This window comes from Anabas testudineus, chromosome 9 (assembly GCF_900324465.2).
Source record: "Anabas testudineus chromosome 9, fAnaTes1.2, whole genome shotgun sequence".
Classification (NCBI taxonomy): Eukaryota; Metazoa; Chordata; class Actinopteri; order Anabantiformes; family Anabantidae; genus Anabas; species Anabas testudineus.
The window spans coordinates 25007834-25030961 of record NC_046618.1 but is presented as its reverse complement, the minus strand read 5'-3'; the positions used below and the strand labels follow the sequence as shown (position 1 = coordinate 25030961).

Genomic DNA, 23128 nt, shown 5'->3' with positions numbered 1-23128 from the left:
GATCAGTAACAGGTAAACAGGTAGAGTGGACACAGAGGGACTGAGGGTTTAGATGGTGTTTAGGTCATCAGAAAAAGATCCTGGTATAAAGGTAAATACTAATACATCATCATCTAGAGTAAAAATATCATCAACAATCAGAGAATCTAGATAAATTATTTTGTACGCCAGCAGTTACATAATGCATTACATATCACCTGAGCTAATACAACAATTGGGGAACTGAAAGGTAGAATTTCAGGATGCTGCTTTTCTGCTCCTTCTCTCACACTGGTCAGATCTTCAGACAGGATCCGTTCTGCATTTGCAGTGTTTGGCTCCAGAACCACAGGAGCGTTGGAGACCATGTCTTTCATCTTGATCCAGATTTTGAAGCTCAGGTTTCCCAGGTGTTTGACCTGGTCTATCAGAGCTCCTGAGGGCAGCTGTGGATCCTCCAGCAGGGGGCGCTGATGGACTCTTTCTGCTGCAGCCTTGTAGTTCTGGAGGAAGGAGAGATCTCCAGCTCTCAGCTCTTCCTCTGTGGCTCTGACTGTGTCTGAAAGAGCTGCTATCTCTCTGCTCAGAGCCTCCATCTTCTCCTTCATCCTCTGACTCTTCTGCTCCTCTTCCTCCCTCAGTGCAGCCATCCTGGCCTCCTCTTCCTCTTCTAGAAACTGGTGAAGCTTCTTAAACTGCTCTTTGATCTGGTTCTCTGTGTGTTGAGCCTGCCTCTTTATGTGTTTTGCTGTTTGATCAAACTTCACTTTATCTTTTTTAAAAACCTTCAACTTCTTCTTTAAGAGCTCCAGAGTTTCCTGAAGTTCCTTCTTTTGTTGTTGAACTGCTTCATCGATGGGTCTGAATCTGTGGTTGGTGTGTTTTTCTGAATCTCTGCAGACCAGACACACTGGCTGCTGATGGTCCAGACAGAAGAGTCTGAGTTTCTCAGAGTGCAGACTGCAGAGAGTCTCTGAAGCCTCTGAAGATCCCTGATCTCTGTCCTGTAAGAAGGACTCACACAGGTTCTTTAACACCCGATTCAAAGGTGGATCTGACTTCGAAGATCTTCTCTTACAAACTGGACACTGTTGTGTTAGATTCTGTCTCCACCAGTTCTTCAGACAGTCTTTACAGAAGCTGTGGCTACATGACAGTACCACAGGATCACTGAAGACCTCCTTACAGACTGGACAGCAGAGATCCTCCTCTGATCTTGAAGCCATTTAGTCTTTGAGTAAAGCAGAATCTTTAACGTCTGTTCTTCAGTTTGTGTCTGTGTTAAGTGATAAACAAGTGTTTGTGTTTGTCTCAGGTGAAGTTGAGGGGCGGAGCTTTATCAGACCTTTTCTCATAAATGCTGTTGTTTTACCTGCAACTCAGGATGTGTCTCATTCCAAATTACTGATTGGAATCTAAACCGAAAGTATACAGGCTCTTGAAACCAGCTCATACTGCTGACACTGAAGACTTTATCAAAGAGAGAGAGAAAGATAAGATAAGATAAGATAAAATCACATAAAATAGGATAAGATATCATCCTTTGACCCTGCTTCTGTTTAGATGGACTCACTGACTGACTTCCTCTGACCACAAAGCTTTGGTAAACTAACTTTTACCAGCCTTGTACCCATTGTGAGTCATCATCACTGTACTGTAGGTATCACACTAAGGTTCTAGCAGAATGAACTCTGCTGTTGAACATGTACCAAACAATTGGTGGATTCCTCCCACCACATGCCTGCACTAACAACGTGTTTTTATGAAGACTTGTCTTTGAACATGTTTACATAGCTTTTACATGCATACAGAACACCTAATTGAGTTATTTTAGTTTCAGTTAAGGTAACAAGTAAGAATCAGAAGCTCCTCACCATGAGCTAGTTGCGGCCCATTGTTTAGGGCACTTAGAAAGAGTTTTCACAGAGAGTTTTTAGTGATGTGAACACAAAACTTGAGGCACATTTGCGTGAAAAATGGAGACAATTCATTCATTAGGTCAGGTTCTCAATTATTTTCTGTTACGCCCCCCCCCCAGGAAGAACTAAACATTCGCGCCCCTCCGGGCGACATATTTGATCGACCGATCGGCCAATCGCTCCATAACCTTCGTCATATTTCCTCGTCTTAGCTTTCAAGTAACTTTCGTTTTCTCTCATTACTTCTCTCTCTCTCTCTCTCTCTCTCTCTCTCTCTCACTTTCTCTCTTTCTTTTCGTCCCTGTTAAATATTTTTCCTTGGTGTCTCTTAAAGGTTTGTTCACTACACTTCAAACCTCCTGCTCTGTGCAGCATACGCACATATTCAAGTACGGCCGAAAAGCATGTTTCCTGGCGCTCCACTATTTGAGAAACACTGCATTAGGTACAGGTACAGGTAAGCGCAAGCAGGTCTTGCCTGAGGACCCTTACTGGAGGTAGGCCACAGCTGGGGTTCTAATCCCAGTCTACTGCATTGAGGGCAGTGATCTTACCACTACACTATCCAGCTGCCGGAATGGGAGATCTTTGAAGAAGTTCCAGATGTCATCAAGATACAAAAAACATACAATACACAGCACTTCATCTGTCTATCTACTGCTTTGGCAACAACTCGAAAGCAAAAATAAAATTCTATTTTGAATTCAGTTTCAAGTAATTTTGTTGTTAAAAAGCTTCACAGGAGATTGTGAGTTTATGGTTTAACCTCTACATGAATCAAATATGTCACATCATATGTGTTAAAATATATTGAGACACAGTTATCGGGTCAGTTTGCTAATGGAACTAAATGTCAATAGAAATTTAACATCTACATTTGATTATTATTCTGTCAGACATGTAGACTGTCAGAGTCGTGCAGATCTTATCTTAGTAATCTGAAAGAAATCTCACATTTAACAAGCATTTGTTCTGTTACAGAATAAATCTTCAAAGTCAAAAAGAAATCAAAGTAAGTCCAAAAAGAAATTCTATAAACATCCTGCTGTTGATCCAACAGCTGAACCAATCAGATCTTAGACCAGGTGTGATTTTCCATCATGCTTCGTGTCTTTGCGTCTAATTCCAAAATCTGCAGCCACCTGGATCTCACAAGCTCATTGTTGCTTACACATGCACAACATCAGAGCAAGTCGAGATCAAGTCGGGCAGAAAACTAACTGGCATTTACTGTGCACTGACCACTGGTGATCAAATCTGTGCAGAGCTGGCTCTTCTCGAACAGGCCTAAAACCAGGTGATAGCTGGACTGTACCATTATAAGAGGGGGAGAACAGAAAACAAAGAGGAAAAACAAGAATGAGATTTATTTAGACAGAGAAACATGAAAATGGGAAACAGGACCTTTATTTATTCATGGCCTCCAGGACCAGTTCAGAGAGTGAGACCTCTTATGCTTTGGGATGAAGAGCTGGCATCAACAGAAATAGGAGTTTTGTTCAAGGGCAAGTTGGTGAAGCCCAGAGAGTGAGACACAGAGGCAACCCACCTGGATAACTCAGGCGAGTGCAGAGCTGCTATTCAAGATGAATGGCAGGTGGTGAATTGGTCCATGTTGTATTGTCCGGTCGCTGGTCAGGACTGAGAAACAAGTGTTTTGCAGAGAGTGTAAATAAAAAGGATCTCAGAGAAAATCAGACCACACCACGAAATACTATGATCAGCCAGTCTGGGATACCCAACACTGTGCCGGTCCAATGATTACATGCATGGTGGTTCACACAGTGCACAGTTACCCTGTAGTTCCACTGGAAGTGGGTGCAATGTAGTCACATATAAACTGTAGTTGTTGAGTAAAAGGGTGAATCTCACTGTCAACTTTTCAGTTTGTGTCTTTAGGGATATAGAACAAACGGTTTCCTGTCACAGTTTCAGCTCCTCCTGCCTGTCTGCTCCTGATTTCCTGACTTGGCCTGTTCCCTGTTTTCTCTCTCTCTCTCCTGTCAGGTGACCTGACGGTTGCCCATTGCCTGCACCCCTGTCTCCCCTTCGCTCTACTAGCAGGTCTTTTCCTAGTTTGCCAGATAGTCACACATTGACCTGAGAGGCAATCTATCCAGCACTTATCTTCGGACTGCCGGACTGCCCCCTTCTGTCCTGTCCTTGATGGTTGCAACTTGAACCGAAGTGGACCAAAAAACTGGCTGAGGTAGAAAATGGCAGTGACACCTGATGGAGTAGATGGTGACCTTTGGTGTTGGTGTCTGCTGTGTTGTCACTGAGGGAAGAGGGTGACAGGGGTACCCACCACGCAGTAAACAAAACAGATGCTTCATAGCGTGAGCAGGGATGAGCAGCTTTAACAATACAGATATCCACAATCTAGAATCAAGGCACAAGCCTCTTCAGAAAAACACAGGTCAGAGGTAGAGAAGAGAGAGAAGTTCCAAATAGGGAGAACACATCCAGAGCCAGGGAACCAGTCAGAGTAGGGCCAGAGGTAGAGTCAGAGGTCCAGAGCAATTGATGCAGAGCAGTTAATGGCCCTACTTAATTCTACTGACTTAAATTGAAGGGAAGTGAAAGTCTGATTCTGGTCCACAGCCCCCACTAAAGATTAACAATGAGACTCAAATTCCCTACTTTATGGATTACATTTACCTGCTGTCCTTTGCAGCTTCAGTTGCCCAGATATTACCCTGAGGTTCCCTGTGACCTCCTGGACTAGTTCGTACCTGGTCTTGGTGTGATCTTTGCTGGTCGACCACTCCTGGAGTTCCTAAACAAGTCTACAAAATTTATATACATATGAACATAACAATAAGAAGAATACTTTAACCAAATCTTAAGTCAGAAAATAGAGTACACAGTTGAAATACACTAAATAAAATCAGAGTTTAAATCTTACAAATGAAAATCTGAAAATCATTGGACACGTGTGAAAAGGTCAACACTTAAAAAAAAAGTAAAACGTGCTTTTGTACTGATGAAGCAGCAGAATGAGGGCTGCTATTCAACAGGTTTAGATTCAGTTTAGATGTTTCCTTTTATGAAATCAACAACATGATGAATTTAATCATCCTCTTTATTCGTATCTGCTCTGTTTCAATGTTACATCAACTTTAATTGGTAAAATCTTTACTGGGAAATTATCCCCACTGTAAAAATATGGAAACAGTCTCTCAGTGAAAGTGTGTGTGAAGGTGTGTATGTGTGTGTCAGTATAAGGATCTGAGAACGACAGCTTTCCTCTGTCCCAGTCCAGATTCACTCTGATCCTCAAGAACTTCTCATGCACTCGATAAACAGGACAATACGATGTGGTGTGATGTTTGCAGAACCATATTCCCCATAGTCCAGACTCCAAGTGGGCTTTCCTCTCAACAGACTCTGCTGCCACACCCAGTTCCCAGAATGTGCAGAATCCAACCTCAACATCCCAGCTGTGAGTCCCTGAGGTAAAACCCTCAGAACCCAGGACGGACATGTAGCGTGTAAACCTCTCTGGATTGTCAGGAAGCTGCTGGAGCTCTCCTTCTCTTACACTGAGAAGATCTTCAGACAGGATCAGTTCTGGGTGAGCTGTGTTTGGATCCAGAACCACAGGAGTGTAGGAGACCATGTCCTTCATCTTGCTCCAGATGTTGAAGCTCAGGTTTCCCAGGTGTTTGACCTGGTCTATCAGAGCTCCTGAGGGCAGCTGTGGATCCTCCAACAGGGGGCACTGATGGACTCTTTCTGCTGCAGCCTTGTAGTTCTGGAGGAAGGAGAGATCTTCAGCTCTCAGCTCATCCTCTGTGGCTCTGACTGTGTCTGAAAGAGCTGCTATCTCTCTGCTCAGAGCCTCCATCTTCTCCTTCATCACTCTGACTCTTCTGCTCCTCTTCCTCCCTCAGTTCAGCCATCCTGGCCTCCTCTTCCTCTTCTAGAAACTGGTGAAGCTTCTTAAACTGCTCCTTGATCTGGTTCTCTGTGTGTCGGGCCCCAAACCTTAATGTGTTTTGCTAGTTTATCAAACTCCATTTTAACTTCTTCAAGAACCTTCAATTTTTCCTTTAAGGGCTCCAGAGTTTCTTGAAGTTCCTTCTTATGTTCTTGAGCAACTTTTTCGATTGGTCTGAATCTGTGGTTGGTGTGTTTTTCTGAATGAAGACAGATGACACAGACTGGCTGCTGATGGTCCAGACAGAAGAGTCTGAGTTTCTCAGAGTGCAGACTGCAGAGAGTCTCTGAAGATCTCTTATCTTTGTGCTGTAAGAAGGACTCACATAGGTTCTTTAACGCCCGGTTTAAAGGTGGATATGACTTTGAAGATCTTCTCTTACAAACTGGACACTCTTGTGTTGGTTTCTGTTTCCACCAGGTCTCTAAACAGTCTTTACAGAAGCTGTGGCTACATGACAGAAGAACAGGATCACTAAAGACCTCCTGACAGATCGGACAGCAGAGATCCTCCTCTGATCGTGAAGCCATTTAGTCTCTGAGTCAATCTGAAAACACAGCAGACACAAACACAGTCAGTCTTGGCTCCTCTCCCTCCTCTACTAACTTCACTTGTTCTTCAGTTGTGTTTTCTGTCAGACTCACCTTCAGTGTGTGGAGTGTCAGCAGGTTGAAGCAGCAGTGTTGGAGTTTTCCACTTTTCTCTCCTGTAGCTGGACTCAGTCAGAGGACGGTGAATCTGATCGTCTCTTCTTCAGTCTGTGTCTCTGTTGAAGAATAAACTGTTTCCTTTTATTGTCTCAGTTAAAGGTGAGGGGTGGAGCTTTGCTGTTGCTTCACCTGTAGCTCAGGATGTGTCTCATTCCAAAGTACTGATTGGAATCTAAACTAAATGTGCACAGAGTAGAAGTATTAGATTTAAGCATGAAGCCATGACAAGTAATGTACCCCGACCAGAAAGTGTTATCTAACATTCTACCAGCTCAGGCTGCTGACACTGAAGACTTTAATCAATTAGGATTTTTTACTGATCCAGCTGAAACAAGTGAAGGATGATGCCTCTTCTTAATCTGCCCAGATTTTCCCGAAGGTTTTCAGTTATCCAATTATTTTTATGGCCAACATAGTTTGTGGGACATCACCCAGACAGTCAGTGCTAAAAAGGCCACATGCGGCCATCACATCCATGGTTCAAGCAGTAACTACTTGACCACTAGTTTTAGTTGTAGTTTGTTTATGTGTGCTAGCTTTGGGTTTTGTTGATGCACAATGGTTCCAACACGTTTGATTTTGTTGAGTTTTTCTATCAGGGTTGTTTGGTGGCGAGTTGGCGTCCTTCCTGTTCGCTGGTGTCATGTGAACATAGATTTGGTTTTGACACAGGAACTGACCTGATGCATTTTGTGTTGAGTGTTGTGGTGTCACCATGTTGCCCTTTACTTTACACATAGTTTCATGCATGAAAAATCTTGAATGTAATACTTCCAGTCTGTACACATTCAGGTTGGTGTCCAACTCTATGCTCTGGAATGAGACACATCCTGTGTTAGAGGTGAAGTTAAAGTATTTATCAGTAAGCATCTGACAAAGCTCCCCCCCTTACATTCTACCTACGTCCTGCTTATGAGTCCTCATCATTGTACTGTAGCTATCACAGTATAATGTGAGCAGAATTAATTCACATGGTGTCAACCAGGTACCAAACATTTTGACTGCTCAGCCAGACGCCATCTGTCTGCACCAACAAAATTAAGGAATTTTACAACAACAAAAACATGGTTTTATAAGAATATTCATCAGATTTCACAGTTTGCAAGCATCTTTTGGCTGCATCTTTGATTCTTTCCATGCTTTATTTTGAAATTTCTAGCAGACCTTTTTGGCAATTTGCCACCTAACCTGTTTACTAGGATAATTTGATGATAACTGAAGGAAAACACATTTCAAAGGTGTTATTATATTTAAACTGCTTTAAATTTAAAATGGCAAATGTTCTGCACTTATATAGCGCTTTTCTTCCTAACTGGTACTCAAAGCACTTTACACTGTGTCTCATTCACCTATTCACAAACACACTCACACCAATAGCAGAGCTGCTATGCAGCTAACCTAAATCACCGGGGGCAACGTGGGGTTCAGTATCTTGCCCAAGGACACTTTGGCATGTGACATGGCAGCCGGGAATTGAACCACCAAACCTATGATTGGCAGACAACTGCTCTACGTATTGATCTACAGCCACCCCAAGACAGAAAGAGGTTTGATGAATCTGATCAATGATAAGTCAACAACAGAAACAAATAAACATAAATAAATATACATAAACAACATAATGAATCTAATCACGCTCTTTATTTGTATCTGCTCTGTTTCAGTCACACAGACCTTCATTAGTAAAATCTTCACTGGACAATTATCCCCACTGTAAAACCCTGAGAACCCAGGGCGGCTCTGTAATTTATAAAACACCTCTCTTTGTTGTCAGGAAGCTGCTGTAGCTCACCCTCCCTCACACTGGTCATATCTTCAGACAGGATCAGACATGTTTGGATCCAAGGGAGACCATGTTCATATTTTTCATCTAGTTCCAGGTGTTGAAGGCAAGATTAATGAACCCCACTGAATCTGTGTGGCCTCTGCTTGGACTTGGGGAGATGGAGAACTTGTCGTCCCTGATGGTGGGAAGCTCCTGAGTGGCGTTTGCCACATGTGCGGTGTTGCTGGCGTGGTAGGAGTGGCTAGTGTGGCTAAACTGGTTAGTGCAGGACTCTGGGTTGTTCTGGGCCATGTGGGTGGCGTCTTTGACAACGTGAATCTCTGGGTGACTGTGGGCCATGTGGGTGGTGTGGTTGATGTAGCTGGTGTGGCAGGCTTGGGTAAAGTGTCACTCTGGATCACTCTGTACCGCGGGGCTGGTGTGAGACTGGTAATACTGGCCCTTGTGGTTGGTGTGACTATCTTAGGTAGCGTGGGTCTCTGGGTTGCTCTGGGCCATATGAGTGGCTTGCTTGACATGGTTGTCCTAGCTGGTGTGGTAAGCTTGGGTAGTGTGGGCCTCGAGGTTCTTGCGGGTGGTGCCGGCTTCGTAGTGTCTGACAGTTCTAAAAATTTGTCTCCAACCGTGACATCCGAATAGCGAGTTCGTGATTTAAAACCTTTAAACCTCGGGGCACAGTTGGAAGCATCATCAAATGCTAGATCATCAGGAAGCTGCTGTAGCTCTTCTTCTCTCACACTGGTCAGATCTGTATTCAGAATCAGTCCTGAATCAGTAGTGTCACGATCCAGATTCTCAGAAGTGAAAGAAACCATGTCCTTCATCTTATTCCAAACCTTGAAGGTCAAGTTGTCCAGGTGTTTCACCTGGTCTATCTGAGCTCCTGCAAGCAGTTCTAGGTCATCTAACAGGGGGCGCTGATGGACTCTTTCCACTGCAGCCTTGTAGTTCTGTAGGAAGGAGAGATCTCCAGCTCTCAGCTCCTCCTCTGTCGCTCTGACTGTGTCTGAAAGAGCTGCTATCTCTCTGCTCAGAGCCTCCATCTTCTCCTTCATCACTCGACTCTTCTGCTCCTCTTCCTCCCTCAGTGCAGCCATCCTGGCCTCCTCTTCCTCTTCTAGGAACTGGTGAAGCTTCTTAAACTGGTCCTTGATCTGGTTCGCTGTGTCCCGGGCCTGGAACTTAATGTGTTTTGCTGTTTGATCAAACTCCAATTTAACTTCTTCAAGAACCTTCAACTTCTTCTTTAAGAGCTCCAGAGTTTCCTGAAGTTCTTTCTTTTGTTGTCGAGCAGCTTCATCGATGGGTCTGAATGTGTGGTTGGTGTGTTTTTCTGAATCTCTGCAGACCAGACACACTGGCTGCTGATGGTCCAGACAGAAGAGTCTGAGTTTCTCAGAGTGCAGACTGCAGAGAGTCTCTGAAGATCCCTGATCTTTGTGCTGTAAGAAGGACTCACACAGGTTCTTTAACACCCGATTCAAAGGTGGATCTGTCTTTGAAGATCTTCTCTTACAAACTGGACACTCTTGTGTTGGTTTCTGTCTCCACCAGTTCTTCAGACAGTCTTTACAGAAGCTGTGGCTACATGACAGAACAACAGGATCACTGAAGACCTCCTGACAGACCGGACAGCAGAGATCCTCCTCTGATCTTGAAGCCATTTAGTCTCTGAGTCAATCTGAAAACACAGCAGACACAAACACAGTCAGTCTTGGCTCCTCTCCCTCCTCTACTAACTTCACTTGTACTTCAGTTGTGTTTTCTGTCAGACTCACCTTCAGTGTGTGGAGTGTCAGCAGGTTGAAGCAGCAGTGTTGGAGTTTTCCACTTTTCTCTCCTGTAGCTGGACTCAGTCAGAGGACGGTGAATCTGATCGTCTCTTCTTCAGTCTGTGTCTCTGTTGAAGATTAAACTGTTTCCTTTTATTGTCTCAGTTAAAGGTAAGGGGCGGAGCTTTTTTAGATACTTACTGATAAACACTTCACCTGTATCACACCGTGTCTTATTGCAAAGTCCTGACACTCAGAATCCAAACTGACTGGATCTGCTAGTGGAGCAGGTCCTGTCAAGTTTGTCTGTACAGAAATTTCAGGCAGTGCAGCCAGAGGATCCAGGACAGACTCAGACTGTACATAGGACAGAAAAGATGATTTTAAAATGTATCTGTACACTGTCCAGATTATAGTGAGTGACCGGTGTGACAATGTGCACAGAAAGACAGACCCTCTCTGAAGCGACTGTTTTTGATCCAGATTAGTAAAAGTAGTTTTAAAGTTGTCATCTGACACCTCTCGGACGTCCTGAGTCTCCCACTGTGTAATGAGCCCAAACATTTGTCCTGCTCCGGAGTGTGAGAGAAGCTAATGTTAGCCACATTAGCAGTGTAGCATTAGGGTGCAGCTAATGTAGCTACATTCAACAAGCTAACGCAGTGAACAATGAGACAAAACACAGGGTGCAGGAAACACTGTCAGTAAGGACCAGGTTTAGTCAGAGTCAGTTCATGTTTAAGCTTTAGTCCTGAAATCAGTCCAGCATCCACTGGTTGGAGCTCCCATAAAACAATACCGGACTGTGAGTGTTCAGTCTAGGTCGTCATGTTTGGACCGAGTCTGATCAGGGACTGGGTCTCAACAACTAGTTATGAGCTCAGACTTTGAATGGACCACTCAGGGACTGGTTTCTACAAACAACATGCATAATTTGATGTTTCCTTTGTATTAATTTTAAACACTTTTTATTTTTTCTCAGTATAAATTTGAAAATACTAAACAGTACTCACATAAACAAGCAAACGTGAAATATTAAACTTTGAAAATAACAAGCGACGATGAGTATTCGAGCTGGGCTGTGACAGATACCAGCTCAGCTTTTCTTTTTCTGAGCTGAGTTTCTTTACGATCTTTTAAGCAGTTTTTTCTTATTTTGTACACAGAGTAACACTTTACGGTAACAGTACATTAATTATCATACATTTATAATTTTATGCACGGACAATCATGAATTCCTGAATGTAATATGTAATGTCTGTACACATTCTGGTTGGCGTCTAACTCTGTACTTTGGAATGAGACACATCCTGTGTTATGGTTGAAGTGAAAGGATTTATCAGAAAACACCTGACAAAGCTCCGCCCCTCACGTTGAACACCCACCTGAGACTTAGAAAACAGATAAAGAATGAAACCCTGCTGTCGCCCCACCGTAAACCAGGCTTGGGTCATCGTGTTCCCCTTCACCCTGCTCATGTTTGGATAGTTAGACTCGCTGACTGCCTTCTACTGAACATGGACCTTTTATCTTCCCAGTCATGTTCCCACGTCCTGCTCGTGAGTCCTCATCATTGTACTGTAGCTATCACAGTATGATGTGAACAGAAATAACTCAACTGTATCAACCAGGTACCAAACATTTTGACTAACCAGCCAGACGCCATCTGTCAGCACGAACAACTCCGCAGTGGATGTATGATAAATAAAGGACAACACAACATTTCAAATGTGTCACTAAATATAAACTGCTTTTATTTAAAATGACGTTTAATCGATCTGATCAATGATAAGTCAGAAAATCGTTGTACACATGTGAAACGGTCAATAATGGAAACAGAACAAATACACAAACAAAATAAAAGTCAAATAAACAACATAATGAATCTAATAAGCATCTTTAGTTGTATTTGCTCTGTCTCACAGTCACACTGACTTTCATTGGAAAAATCGTCACTGGACAATTTTCCCCACTGTAAAAGTACGGGAACATCCTCTCAGTGAAAGTGTGTCTGATGGTGTGTATGTGTGTGTTAGTGTAAGGATCTGAGAACGACACCTCTCCTCTGTTCCAATCCAGATTCACTCTGATTCTCCTGAACTTCTTATACACTCGGACAACAGGGCACAGAAGTGTGGTGTCATGATCACAGAACCATATTCCCCATGTTCCCCCGGGCACTTTGTCTCCTATCTTCATAAGAGACTCTGGTAGCACACCCAGCTCCCAGAATGTGGTGTTTCTAACATCAACATCCCAGCTGTGAGTCCCTGAGGTAAAACCCTCAGAACCCAGAACAGCTCTGTAATTTATATTAAACCTCTCTTTGTTGTCAGGAAGCTGCTGGAGCTCTCCTTCTCTCACACTGAGCAGATCTTCAGACAGGATCAGATATGGATTGGCTGTGTTTGGATCCAGAACCACAGGAGTGTAGGAGACCATGTCCTTCATCTTGTTCCAGATGTTGAAGCTCAGGTTTCCCAGGTGTTTGACCTGCTCTATCAGTGCTCCTGAGGGCAGCTGTGGATCCTCCAACAGGGGGCGCTGATGGACTCTTTCTGCTGCAGCCTTGTAGTTCTGGAGGAAGGAGACATCTTCAGCTCTCAGCTCCTCCTCTGTCGCTCTGACTGTGTCTGAAAGAGCTGCTATCTCTCTGCTCAGAGCCTCCATCTTCTGCTTCATCACCCGACTCTTCTGCTCCTCTTCCTCCCTCAGTGCAGCCATCCTGGCCTCCTCTTCCTCTTCTAGAAACTGGTGAAGCTTCTTAAACTGCTCCTTGATCTGGTTCTCTGTGTGTCGGGCCTGGACCTTAATGTGTTTTGCTGTTTGATCAAACTTCACTTTATCTTCTTTACAAACCTTCAACTTCTTCTTTAAGAGCTCCAGAGTTTCCTGAATTTTCTTCTTATGTTGTCGAGCAGCTTCATCGATGGGTCTGAATCTGTGGTTGGTGTGTTTTTCTGAATCTCTGCAGACCAGACACACTGGCTGCTGATGGTCCAGACAGAAGAGTCTGAGTTTCTCAGAGTGCAGACTGCAGAGAGTCTCTGAAGTCTCTGAAGTCTCTGAAGATCTCTGATCTCTGTGCTGTAAGAAGGACTCACACAGGTTCTTTAACACCCGGTTTAAAGGTGGATCTGTCTTTGAAGATCTTCTCTTACAAACTGGACACTGTTGTGTTGGTTTCTGTGTCCACCAGTTCTTCAGACAGTCTTTACAGAAGCTGTGGCTACATGACAGAACAACAGGATCACTAAAGACCTCCTGACAGATCGGACAGCAGAGATCCTCCTCTGATATCGAAGCCATTTAGTCTCTGAGTCAATCTGAAAACACAGCAGACACAAACACAGTAAGTCTTGGCTCCTCTCCCTCCTCTACTAACTTCACTTGTACTTCAGTTGTGTTTTCTGTCAGACTCACCTTCAGTGTGTGGAGTGTCAGCAGGTTGAAGCAGCAGTGTTGGAGTTTCCCACTTTTCTCTCCTGTAGCTGGACTCAGTCAGAGGACGGTGAATCTGATCGTCTGTTCTTCAGTCTGTGTCTCTGTTTAGCGATGCTGAACAAACTCCTTCCTTTTTTTGTCTCAGGTGAAGGTGAGGGGTGGAGCTTTGTCAAACCTTTTCTCAGAAATGCCGTTGCTTTACCTGTAGCTCAGGATGTGCCTCATTCCAAAGTACTGATTAGAATCTGAACTGAACATGTACCAGGGGGTTAAAACCAGTGTTGACACTGAAGACTTGTGTTCGCTCAGTTTGGCGTTTCAAAATGTTTTTTAATGTAAAAAATTTGCAAAGGAACCATATTTTAATTTTCAAGTCCTACAGTCTTCATCTTTTCCCACCTAAAATCTTTTATCATAGATTGTGTAAATTCTCATCTCAGCACACATCAACCCTTCATCTCCTCCTACCTTTGAGCTATTTCCTGATTTCCTCCAATCCTTAAACCAGGTGCTCACAAACTAGATCACAAAAAGCATTGTTCTGGGCCACTCTCTCCTGACCCGGTGGGCCATTAGCCTTACTTTAATCCTGCTCCTCTATAGTTTGATTTGCTGATTGACTCCCTCTGATCATATAAACCTTTATATTACGAGACTTGTACTAATGTCAATTCAGTTTATTTATATAGTGCTAAATCACATCAAAAGGTTGAATCCAGGCACTTTACAACGTGAGGATTAAGACCTTACAGAATATATCAATAGAACTGTATAAAAATAGGTAGAAACCCCAACAATCCCATTTGAGCAGCACAAGGTGACAGTGGGGAGGAAAAACTCCCTTCAATGGAAGAAACCTCCAGCAGAACCAGGCTCAGGGTTGGAGGCCATCTGCCTCGACCGGTTGGGGTGAGTGGAAAGAGGAGGGAGAAAAGAACAGACTGCAAATAAAACTGAAAAACAACAACAAGCAGCAAAAACAGAAACAGAAAAACATTCACAATCACTCATTAAACACTGTAAATGTATTACTATTCATCCTAGTAGTTCTGCATCAATGTGCCAGTTAAATAAATCAACTGTATATAAAGAAGGTGAGCACACATGTTGAAAATGTATTTACATTGTTTCACACAGATGGATATTTATAGATCTATAGTAAATAAAGAGCAACATGTTCCTGCTGTTTGAGATGTGGAACCAGTCTGTTCTGATAACATATAGGTGGACCCAAGTGCACAACAGAACAGAGGAGGTTGAGGTAAGAAGGACTTTAATACATATGAGACTACTTGAAGCTTTGATCTGCATGGGCTTTGAAAGGAAGGGCAGTTGAGAAGAGAAGGTGGACCGAGGCCTTTAATTGAGCTCAATTCACTGTAGCCTCTGCTGGACCCAGGGAGATGACGGCCATGGTGTCTCTAATGGTGGGAGCTTCCTGAGTGGCGTTTGCCTCATGTGTGGTGTGGCTAGCTTGGCTAAAGTGGTTAGCGGGAAACCCTGGGTTACTCTGGACCATGTGGGTGGAGTGGCCGATGTGGTTGTCGGTTCCATTTCCAGTCCTGAGAACGTACTGTCTCCAATCGTCACGTTCCAGCAGTGAGTTCTTGAATTCGCTTCAGAGCCCAGGACACGTGTTGTCAGGAAGCTGCTGTAGCTCTCCTACTATCACACTGACCAGATCTGTGTTCAGGATCAGTCCTGAATCAGCAGTGTTTGGATCCAGAACCACAGGAATGTAGGAGACAATGTCCTTCATCTTGTTCCACATGTTGACTAAAGAATCGACTTTAAAAATCCTGATTTTGCTGAATCACTCTGATCTTTGTGATTTCTGTTATTTTCATAATGAGAGAAAACCAAGACAAACCTGATCAGTCCTACACAGACAGTCAGTGAGGTCCCAGTTCTGGACGTCTGTCATTTTATATCTAGTCGGATCCAGAACCACAGTAGTGTAGGAGACCATGTCCTTCATCTTGCTCCAGATGTTGAAGCTCAGGTTTCCCAGGTGTTTGACCTGGTCTATCAGAGCTCCTGAGGGCAGCTGATGATCCTCCAACAGGGGGCGCTGATGGACTCTTTTTTTAATAATTTACTAATAAATAAACCAAACCAGTGAAGGCATCTCTGTGAAACATTTGCCACTATTTTATTTACACTTTTACAAACAAAACAATGAATAAATTAATTAATTATCAGTCTGATATAAAACCTCAGAGACATCAAAATGCTGATGTGTCTGGATACTGATGTGGTCCTCTGCTGTTTCTCTCCACCTGTAGCTGCCGGATTTCATGTTCTGCTGCCACATGATTGGTTGATTACACACAGAATAATTAATAATTATTGACGCTGTGATCACTCTGAGGCCCACGTCACCTGTCTAAAACTACTTTATTAAAACATCCTTAGAAATATTTTGTCACCCATTTGTTACTCAAAACAAATACTGTTAAATAATGAGATATCCAAAATGTAAAACTTGAGCAATGAATAGATTTTATTTACACTTTTTGTTACAACGTCAACATCAATAACACGTCTTTAGAAAGAAGAAACACATGAAAGAGAGAGAAGGAAGAGTCTTTTTCATCATAGTTCAGGGTGTTACCAGACTAATATTTGTTAATTAGCAATAGTAGAACTGTACATCGATTGTGCTTTGTGATGATCATAATTTTATGTATTAAAAAGGAAACTACACAGATTAATGATGATTGTGTATTTCTCAATTTAAACTTACTAAAGTAGAATAAAAAGAGAAACTTGTCAATAGTTATTTTAAGGCTGCTCTCAATTTCCCCAAGGGGATCAATAAAGTATTCATTATTATTATTATTAAAACATCAAGGAGACTTTGAATGTACTTCAGATTTCAAACTAAACTGTGTTTAGAGAAAATAAAGTTTAATGTAATTTGAATTAATAAATTAACAAAACAACAATTGACAACAATCCATCCAATAGCTGCTGCTGACATTTTCCAACTATAAACCTCACGACGCAGCTTGTAAAATATAAACATAAAAAATTAATTGCACAAAATCTAATCATCCTCCTTGTCTCTCTTCAGTTTTTTCCTCTGAAGAGATTCTGGTAAACTGTCTCCAAATTCAACATCACTGGTGTGAGTCCCTGAGTTAAAACCCTTAGGACAGAGTCTAAACTAAAGTCTGACTGAATGTAAATGTAAATGTTAAAGGTTTAGTTTATAGAAAGTACTAAGCACTTTATTAACTGTATGTAAAGACTGATAACTTCCAGGTAAAGTCTAAACAAAACCTTCACACTTGAAATGAGCTAAATTTGCAAAACGTTTGTCTACAATCAAAACACAGTTTTCAATAACAAAACATTACCTAAATATTCAGTGGGGTTTAAGTTGAATAATATTCTCATCTGGAAATCAACAATAAACTAAATGACCAAAACTCTCTGGTGATAAAAATTAACATTTAGTTTCAAGAAGCACCTGAATGCAGCTTTAATTCTTTCAGCTCTGATGAACTGTAATCTGGAGCCTCACATATCCTTTAATTATTTGTTAGATTTTCCTGTATTTTGCTTTTTACTTATATAGCGGTAATGTGTCAGATGTATATTTACACGAAAACTGATCCAACACTCTTCCATACATTCAGTAGTTGCTGCTGATCAATGATTGGCTGCTAAACATTAACAAAAACTTGAAGCTGGTTAAACTAAAACTCTTTCAAGTGACAAAAGAAATAAACGAAATAAACAACATGATAAATCTAGTCATCTCTGTACCACAGTAACACAGATCTTCATTGGTAAAATCTTTAGTGGACCGTTACTCGCATTGTCAAAGTACGGAAACATCCTCTCAGTGAAAGTGTGTCTGATGGTGTGTATGTGTGTGTTAGTGTAAGGATCAGAGAACGACACCTCTCCTCTGGTCCAGTCCAGATTCACTCTGATTCTCCTGAACTTCTTATACACTCGGACAGCATGGCACAGAAATGTGGTGTCATGATCACAGAACCATATTCCCCATAATTTAGACTTGACATTTTCTTCCATCTGAAGAGACTTTGATAACACACCCAGTTCCCAGAATGAACTGTCTCCAACATCCACATCCCAGCTGTGAGTCCCTGATTTAAAACCCTCAGAACCCAGAACAGCTAAGTAACCTTTATTAAACCTCTCTGGATTGTCAGGAAGCTGCTGGAGCTCTCCTTCTCTCACACTGGTCAGATCTTCAGACAGGATCAGATTTGGTTGAGCAGTGTTTGGATCCAGAACCACAGGAGTGTAGGAGACCATGTCCTTCATCTTGCTCCAGATGTTGAAGCTCAGGTTTCCCAGGTGTTTGACCTGGTCTATCAGAGCTCCTGAGGGCAGCTGTGGATCCTCCAGCAGGGGGCGCTGATTGACTCTTTTTATTGCAGCCTTGTAGTTCTGTAGGAAGGAGAGATCTCCAGCTTTCAGCTCCTCCTCTGTGGCTCTGACTGTGTCTGAAAGAGCTGCTATCTCTCTGCTCAGAGCCTCCATCTTCTCCTTCATCACCTGACTCTTCTGCTCCTCTTCCTCCCTCAGTGCAGCCATCCTGGCCTCCTCTTCCTCTTCTAGAAACTGGTGAAGCTTCTTAAACTGCTCCTTGATCTGGTTCTCTGTGTGTCGGGCCTGGACCTTAATGTGTTTTGCTGTTTGATTAAACTCCATTTTAACTTCTTTACAAACCTTCAACTTTTCCTTTAAAAGCTCCAGTGTTTCCTGAAGTTCCTTCTTTTGTTGTCGAGCAGCTTCATCGATGGGTCTGAATCTGTGGTTGGTGTGTTTTTCTGAATCTCTGCAGACCAGACACACTGGCTGCTGATGGTCCAGACAGAAGAGTCTGAGTTTCTCAGAGTGCAGACTGCAGAGAGTCTCTGAAGATCCCTGATCTTTGTGCTGTAAGAAGGACTCACACAGGTTCTTTAACACCCGATTCAAAGGTGGATCTGTCTTTGAAGATCTTCTCTTACAAACTGGACACTCTTGTGTTGGTTTCTGTTTCCACCAGTTCTTCAGACAGTCTTTACAGAAGCTGTGGCTACATGACAGAAGCACAGGATCACTAAAGACCTCCTGACAGACTGGACAGCAGAGATCCTCCTCTGATCTTGAAGCCATTTATTCTCTGAGTCAATCTGATAACACAGCAGACACAAACATAGTCAGTCATACAAGTCAATTCAATTTTCAATTCAATTTAATTTGTATAGTGCAAATTCACAACAAAAAACTCCCATTTTAGCAAGCTTTAGGCAACAGTGGAGAGGAAAAATTCCCTTTAGAGCAGTGCTTCTCAAGTGCTTCTCGCTTCTGAGCCCTGTGGAACTCCATAGCCAACTGTGCTGTGCATGAAAGGCTCATCTTTAACATGTACAAACTGGAATAGATACAATTTAAACCACCCTTGTGCTGTTCCTTTAACCTCAATGTGTGATCCTCCCTTCATCCCCGTTCTATGGTTTTATTTTTGTTTTGTCAACTATTCTCATCCTGCTCCCCTGCCACTTTCTGTTTGCCCTGATTTGGACTTCCTCTCCCTCCACTACCTGGCTGACTGATTATGGATTTCATTCACCTGTTGGTTTTCATTCCTTTATAGGTTCCCCTCACTCCTTTGTTCACTGTACATTGAACGTTGACACACGTTTGTTAGACTTGTTTTTATGTTTGTGAGTTGGCTGCCTGCCTTCTGCAGAGATCCTGTTTGTTACAGTGTATTTTTTGTTAGTTTCTTGGTTTGTACTTTGCCTGTGATTCTGCAGTGTTTTCTGCGGTTACTTTGAATGTATGGTCAGTCTGTGTGTTAGTTTGTAGTTTGTCTGTATTTGTGCTTTGATTTTCATTATTGTTTCTGTGGTTGTACGTAGTTTCCTGCTATGTGCAGTGATTTTGTTTTGTCATTTTGCATTTTATGATTATTTAGCTTGTTCTTGTTTGTATTACTGTGTCTAGTTTATATATTAGTTTGTATGTTGCCTTAGAGCTGTTTTATTTTGTTGTCACTTTGTTTGTCACCGTATTTTGGGTCTCCTTATGTTACTTTCCTTCAATACAATCGTTCTTGTTTGTGTTTTTTTTTTCTTTATCCTGTTGGTTCCCCGTGTCCCCTGTATCTTTGACCTGGTGTTACTAAATAAACACTTTTTTGCCTTTACTGGTTTGTCAGTTTGTAACACAATGACATGTTCCAGCCTGTGTAATAAAATGTGATCTGTAGTGTCGAGGCAGCACTAAGGTCTAACAAGGTGAGTAGGAAGAGTAGTCCATTGTCTGATGCTAACAGACGATCGTTGGTGACCTTTACCAGTGCTGTTTCTGTACTATGATGTGCAGGTGTTTACATAAATGCTTAGAAACTACCCATATAAGTAATAAAGGGCAGATTGGATATTGTTCTATAATTACTAAAACCCCTGGGTCCAGAGTAGGATTTTTGAGTAGGGGTTTGACTACAGCAGCCTTTAAAGCCTGTGGTACGTAGCCTGTTTGTAAGAATAGATTGATCTGATCTAGTAGGGATGTACTCAAAGACATATTTAAGCAGTCTAATCAGGATGGGATCTAAGAGACATGTTTTAAATGAATTGATTACTGTTAATAAATCAGAATGATCTACATGGAGGAAGCAGTCTAAGTACGAGTGTGGTCTTACAAATTAATCTAGAGCTACAGTACATATGAGACCATCCATGCCATTTGCAGGGAGGATCTGATCAATTTTTTTCTCCAATAGTTATGATCTCCTCTCCCTCCTCTACTAACTTCCCTTGTACTTTCAATTGTGTTGTCAATCTCACCTTTAGTGTGTGGAGTGACAGCAGTTTGAAGCAGTTTTCCACTTTTCTCTCCTGTAGCTGGACTCAGTCAGAGGACGGTGAATCTGATCTGGTCTGTTCTTCAGTCTGTATTTCTCTTTAGCGATGCTGAACAAACTGCTTCCTTTTACTTGTCTCAGGTGAAGGTGAGGGGTGGAGCTTTGTCAAACCTTTTCTCAGAAATGCCGATGCTTCACCTGTAGCTCAGGATGTGCCTCATTCCAAAGTACTGATCGGAATCTGAACTGAAGATGTACAAGGTGTTAAAACCAGTTCAGACTGTTCACATTGAAGACTTGTGTTTGCTCAGTTTGGCCTTTTAAAATGTCTTCTCTCTCAAAAATTTGCATCCCCACCTTAACTCTTTTAACATGTCAGACTGTGTAATTTCTCCTCTCCATACAATCTTTCATCTCCTCCCACCTCTCAGCTATTTCCTGATTTCCTCCAGTCCTTAAATCAGGTGGTTACAAATTAGACCACAAAAAGCATTGTTCTGGGCAACTCTCTCCTGACCAGGTGGGACATTTGCCTCACTAATGCTGCTCCTCTTCAGATAGTTTGACTGCTGATTGATTCCCTCTGACCATACAAACCTTTATTTTACTAGACTTGTACTTACGTTCATTCCATGAAGTGGAAATAGTTCATGTAGTTACGTGTCATTAAACTCTGTGTTGTCAGAAAACTGCTGTAGCTCTCCTTCTATTACAATGGTTAGATCCGTGTTCGGGATCATTCCTGATTCAGCAGTGTTTGGATCCAGAACCACAGGAGTGTAGGAGACAATGTCAATTATCTTGTTCCAGATGTTGACTGCTGTTTAATTCAATTCAATTCAATTCAGTTTTATTTGTATAGCGCCAATTTACAACAGAAGTTATCTCAAGGCACTTTACAGTGTAAGGTTTAAGACCTTACAGAAAATATTAATACAAAAAAATTATAGAGAAAACCCAACAATCCCATTTGAGCAAGCTTTAGGCAACAGTGGAGAGGAAAAACTCCCTTTAGAGGAAGAAACCTCCAGCAGAACCAGGCTCATAGTGGGCGGCCATCTGCCTCGACCGGTTGGGGTGAGTGGAAAGAGAAGAGAGAAAAGAACAGCAGGCAATAAGACAACAACAAGCAGCAAGAACATTGCACAGGTCAACCGGATTCATGGAGATGTACAGCTCCAGGCTGAGGATACCTGCAGAAAAGTACAGAGAGAGGGAGACAGAGAGGAGGAAACACAACTACAGGAGAGAGAAGACACAAAGATAGTGATGTGCAATGGTGGCATTTGCATTGATACAGGAGAAATGAGAGAGGAGAGGAGCTCAGTTTATCAGTAGAAGTTCCCCAGCAGACTAAGCTATATCAGCATAACTAAGAGATGGTTCAGAGTCACCTGATCCATCTCTAACTATAAGCTTTATTAAAAGGGAAAGTTTTAAGTCTAGTCTTAAATGTGGAGAGGGTGTCTGCCTCCAGAACCTGAACTGGGAGCTGGTTCCACAGGAGAGGGGCTTGGTAGCTAAAGGCTCTGCCTCCCATACTACATTTGGAAACTCTAGGAACAACAAGTAAACCTGCAGTCTGAGAACGGAGAGTTCTGCTTGGAAGATATGGAACTATGAGGTCTTTAAGATAAGATGGAGCCTGATTATTAAGGGATTTATAAGTGAGGAGAAGAATTTTAAATTAAATTCTGGATTTAACAGGGAGCCAATGGAGAGAAGCTAACGTTGGAGTAATATGATCTCTCTTCCTAACTCCAGTCAGAACTCTGGCTGCAGCATTTTGGATTAACTGGAGGCTCTTTAATGAGTTATTGGGACATCCTATTAATAATGAATTACAATAGTCACAAACAAATGCATGGACTAGTTTTTCAGCATCACTTTGGGACAGGATGTTCCTAATTTTAACAATGTTTCTCAGGTGAAAAAAGGCAGTTCTAGAGATTTCTTTGATGTATGAAGTGAAGGAGATATCCTGTTCAAAGATAACTCCGAGATTTCTTACAGTATCACTTGAGGCCAATACTAAGTCATCAAGGGTAAGAATGTGATTAGACATAGTGTAGTAATCATAGTGTTTAATCATCTTGTATTGATATAATAAACATCATTTGGGTCTGTGTGTAGAACCAGTAACATTTACAAATGTCAACTTAACCTTGTGGTTCTAAGACACAGTTCACCAAAGAATCTACTTTAAAAATCCTTATTATGCTGAATGAAGTCGTGCAACTTTTTTTTTAGTTTATTCTTCTGACTGGTTATAAATTTCTGTGTAGTTTTTTCCACATTCACACAAGTTTGAAAAGTGTTTTGTTTTCTGGTACACTGTAAATAAACCTTACACCAGGTGAAGATCTATCCTTCCTCTCTGCCTATGTTCATCCACCACTTGACTAACACTTACAATCATAGTTCAGAAAACAGATTCACATGCAACTGTAGGATCCAGGCAGAGAAAACCAAGACATACCTGATCAAGTCCAGTCCAGCAGAGTAAAGAAGTTAAGTAGGACTCCTAACTTGTCAAGGTGGTGAGAGTCGGGCCGGATAGGTGGGGTTTGAAGAGTAGTGAAGCTGGGACAGAGAATGAGAGAATGAGGAGCTATTGATCCGCCAGCAGGGGGCGTTGGATTCCGTTTTTAATGACTAATAAATCAAAATCAATGAAGACGTCTCTGTAGTCTGACACATTTGCCACTATTTTATTTACAGTTTTACAAACAAAACA

General features: G+C 42.1%; 5 protein-coding genes across 5 annotated transcripts; all 5 read right to left on the bottom strand.

Annotated features, from left to right (window-relative positions):
• Positions 1-20: 20 nt before the first annotated feature.
• On the bottom strand, positions 21-1240 carry LOC113150085 (tripartite motif-containing protein 35-like). Its single transcript, XM_026342475.2, has one exon. It carries the CDS (start codon positions 1203-1205, stop codon positions 156-158), a length of 1050 nt encoding a protein of 349 aa, XP_026198260.1. The 5' UTR covers positions 1206-1240; the 3' UTR covers positions 21-155.
• Positions 1241-4965: 3725 nt separating this feature from the next.
• LOC113150076 (E3 ubiquitin-protein ligase TRIM39-like) lies at positions 4966-8314 on the bottom strand. The gene is given in 5 exon segments (XM_026342462.1): positions 4966-5763; positions 5765-5884; positions 5886-6388; positions 6486-6607; positions 8226-8314. Coding segments are annotated over 3 exon segments (1386 nt in total). The 5' UTR covers positions 6372-6388; positions 6486-6607; positions 8226-8314; the 3' UTR covers positions 4966-4983.
• An 89-nt stretch (positions 8315-8403) lies between these two features.
• LOC113150069 (tripartite motif-containing protein 35-like) lies at positions 8404-10259 on the bottom strand. Its single transcript, XM_026342453.1, has 2 exons — positions 10116-10259; positions 8404-10018 (listed from the first exon to the last, which is right to left on the bottom strand). The coding sequence occupies exon 2, from the start codon at positions 9999-10001 to the stop codon at positions 8418-8420; it is 1584 nt and encodes a 527-aa protein (XP_026198238.1). The 5' UTR covers positions 10002-10018; positions 10116-10259; the 3' UTR covers positions 8404-8417.
• A 1572-nt stretch (positions 10260-11831) lies between these two features.
• LOC113150073 (tripartite motif-containing protein 35-like) lies at positions 11832-13692 on the bottom strand. The gene is made up of 2 exons (XM_026342458.1): positions 13533-13692; positions 11832-13435 (listed from the first exon to the last, which is right to left on the bottom strand). The coding sequence occupies exon 2, from the start codon at positions 13416-13418 to the stop codon at positions 12009-12011; it is 1410 nt and encodes a 469-aa protein (XP_026198243.1). The 5' UTR covers positions 13419-13435; positions 13533-13692; the 3' UTR covers positions 11832-12008.
• A 2790-nt stretch (positions 13693-16482) lies between these two features.
• Positions 16483-18712, bottom strand: LOC113150077 (tripartite motif-containing protein 35-like). Its single transcript, XM_033326174.1, has one exon. The coding sequence runs from the start codon at positions 18693-18695 to the stop codon at positions 17316-17318; it is 1380 nt and encodes a 459-aa protein (XP_033182065.1). The 5' UTR covers positions 18696-18712; the 3' UTR covers positions 16483-17315.
• Between the last annotated feature and the right edge of the window lie 4416 nt (positions 18713-23128).

What these genes read in the sequence shown, in the direction of transcription:
- LOC113150077 (XM_033326174.1), bottom strand. Translation starts at nt 18,695, where the DNA reads ATGGCTTCAAGATCAGAGGAGGATCTCTGCTGTCCAGTCTGTCAGGAG.
- LOC113150069 (XM_026342453.1), bottom strand. Translation starts at nt 10,001, where the DNA reads ATGGCTTCAAGATCAGAGGAGGATCTCTGCTGTCCGGTCTGTCAGGAG.
- LOC113150085 (XM_026342475.2), bottom strand. Translation starts at nt 1,205, where the DNA reads ATGGCTTCAAGATCAGAGGAGGATCTCTGCTGTCCAGTCTGTAAGGAG.
- LOC113150073 (XM_026342458.1), bottom strand. Translation starts at nt 13,418, where the DNA reads ATGGCTTCGATATCAGAGGAGGATCTCTGCTGTCCGATCTGTCAGGAG.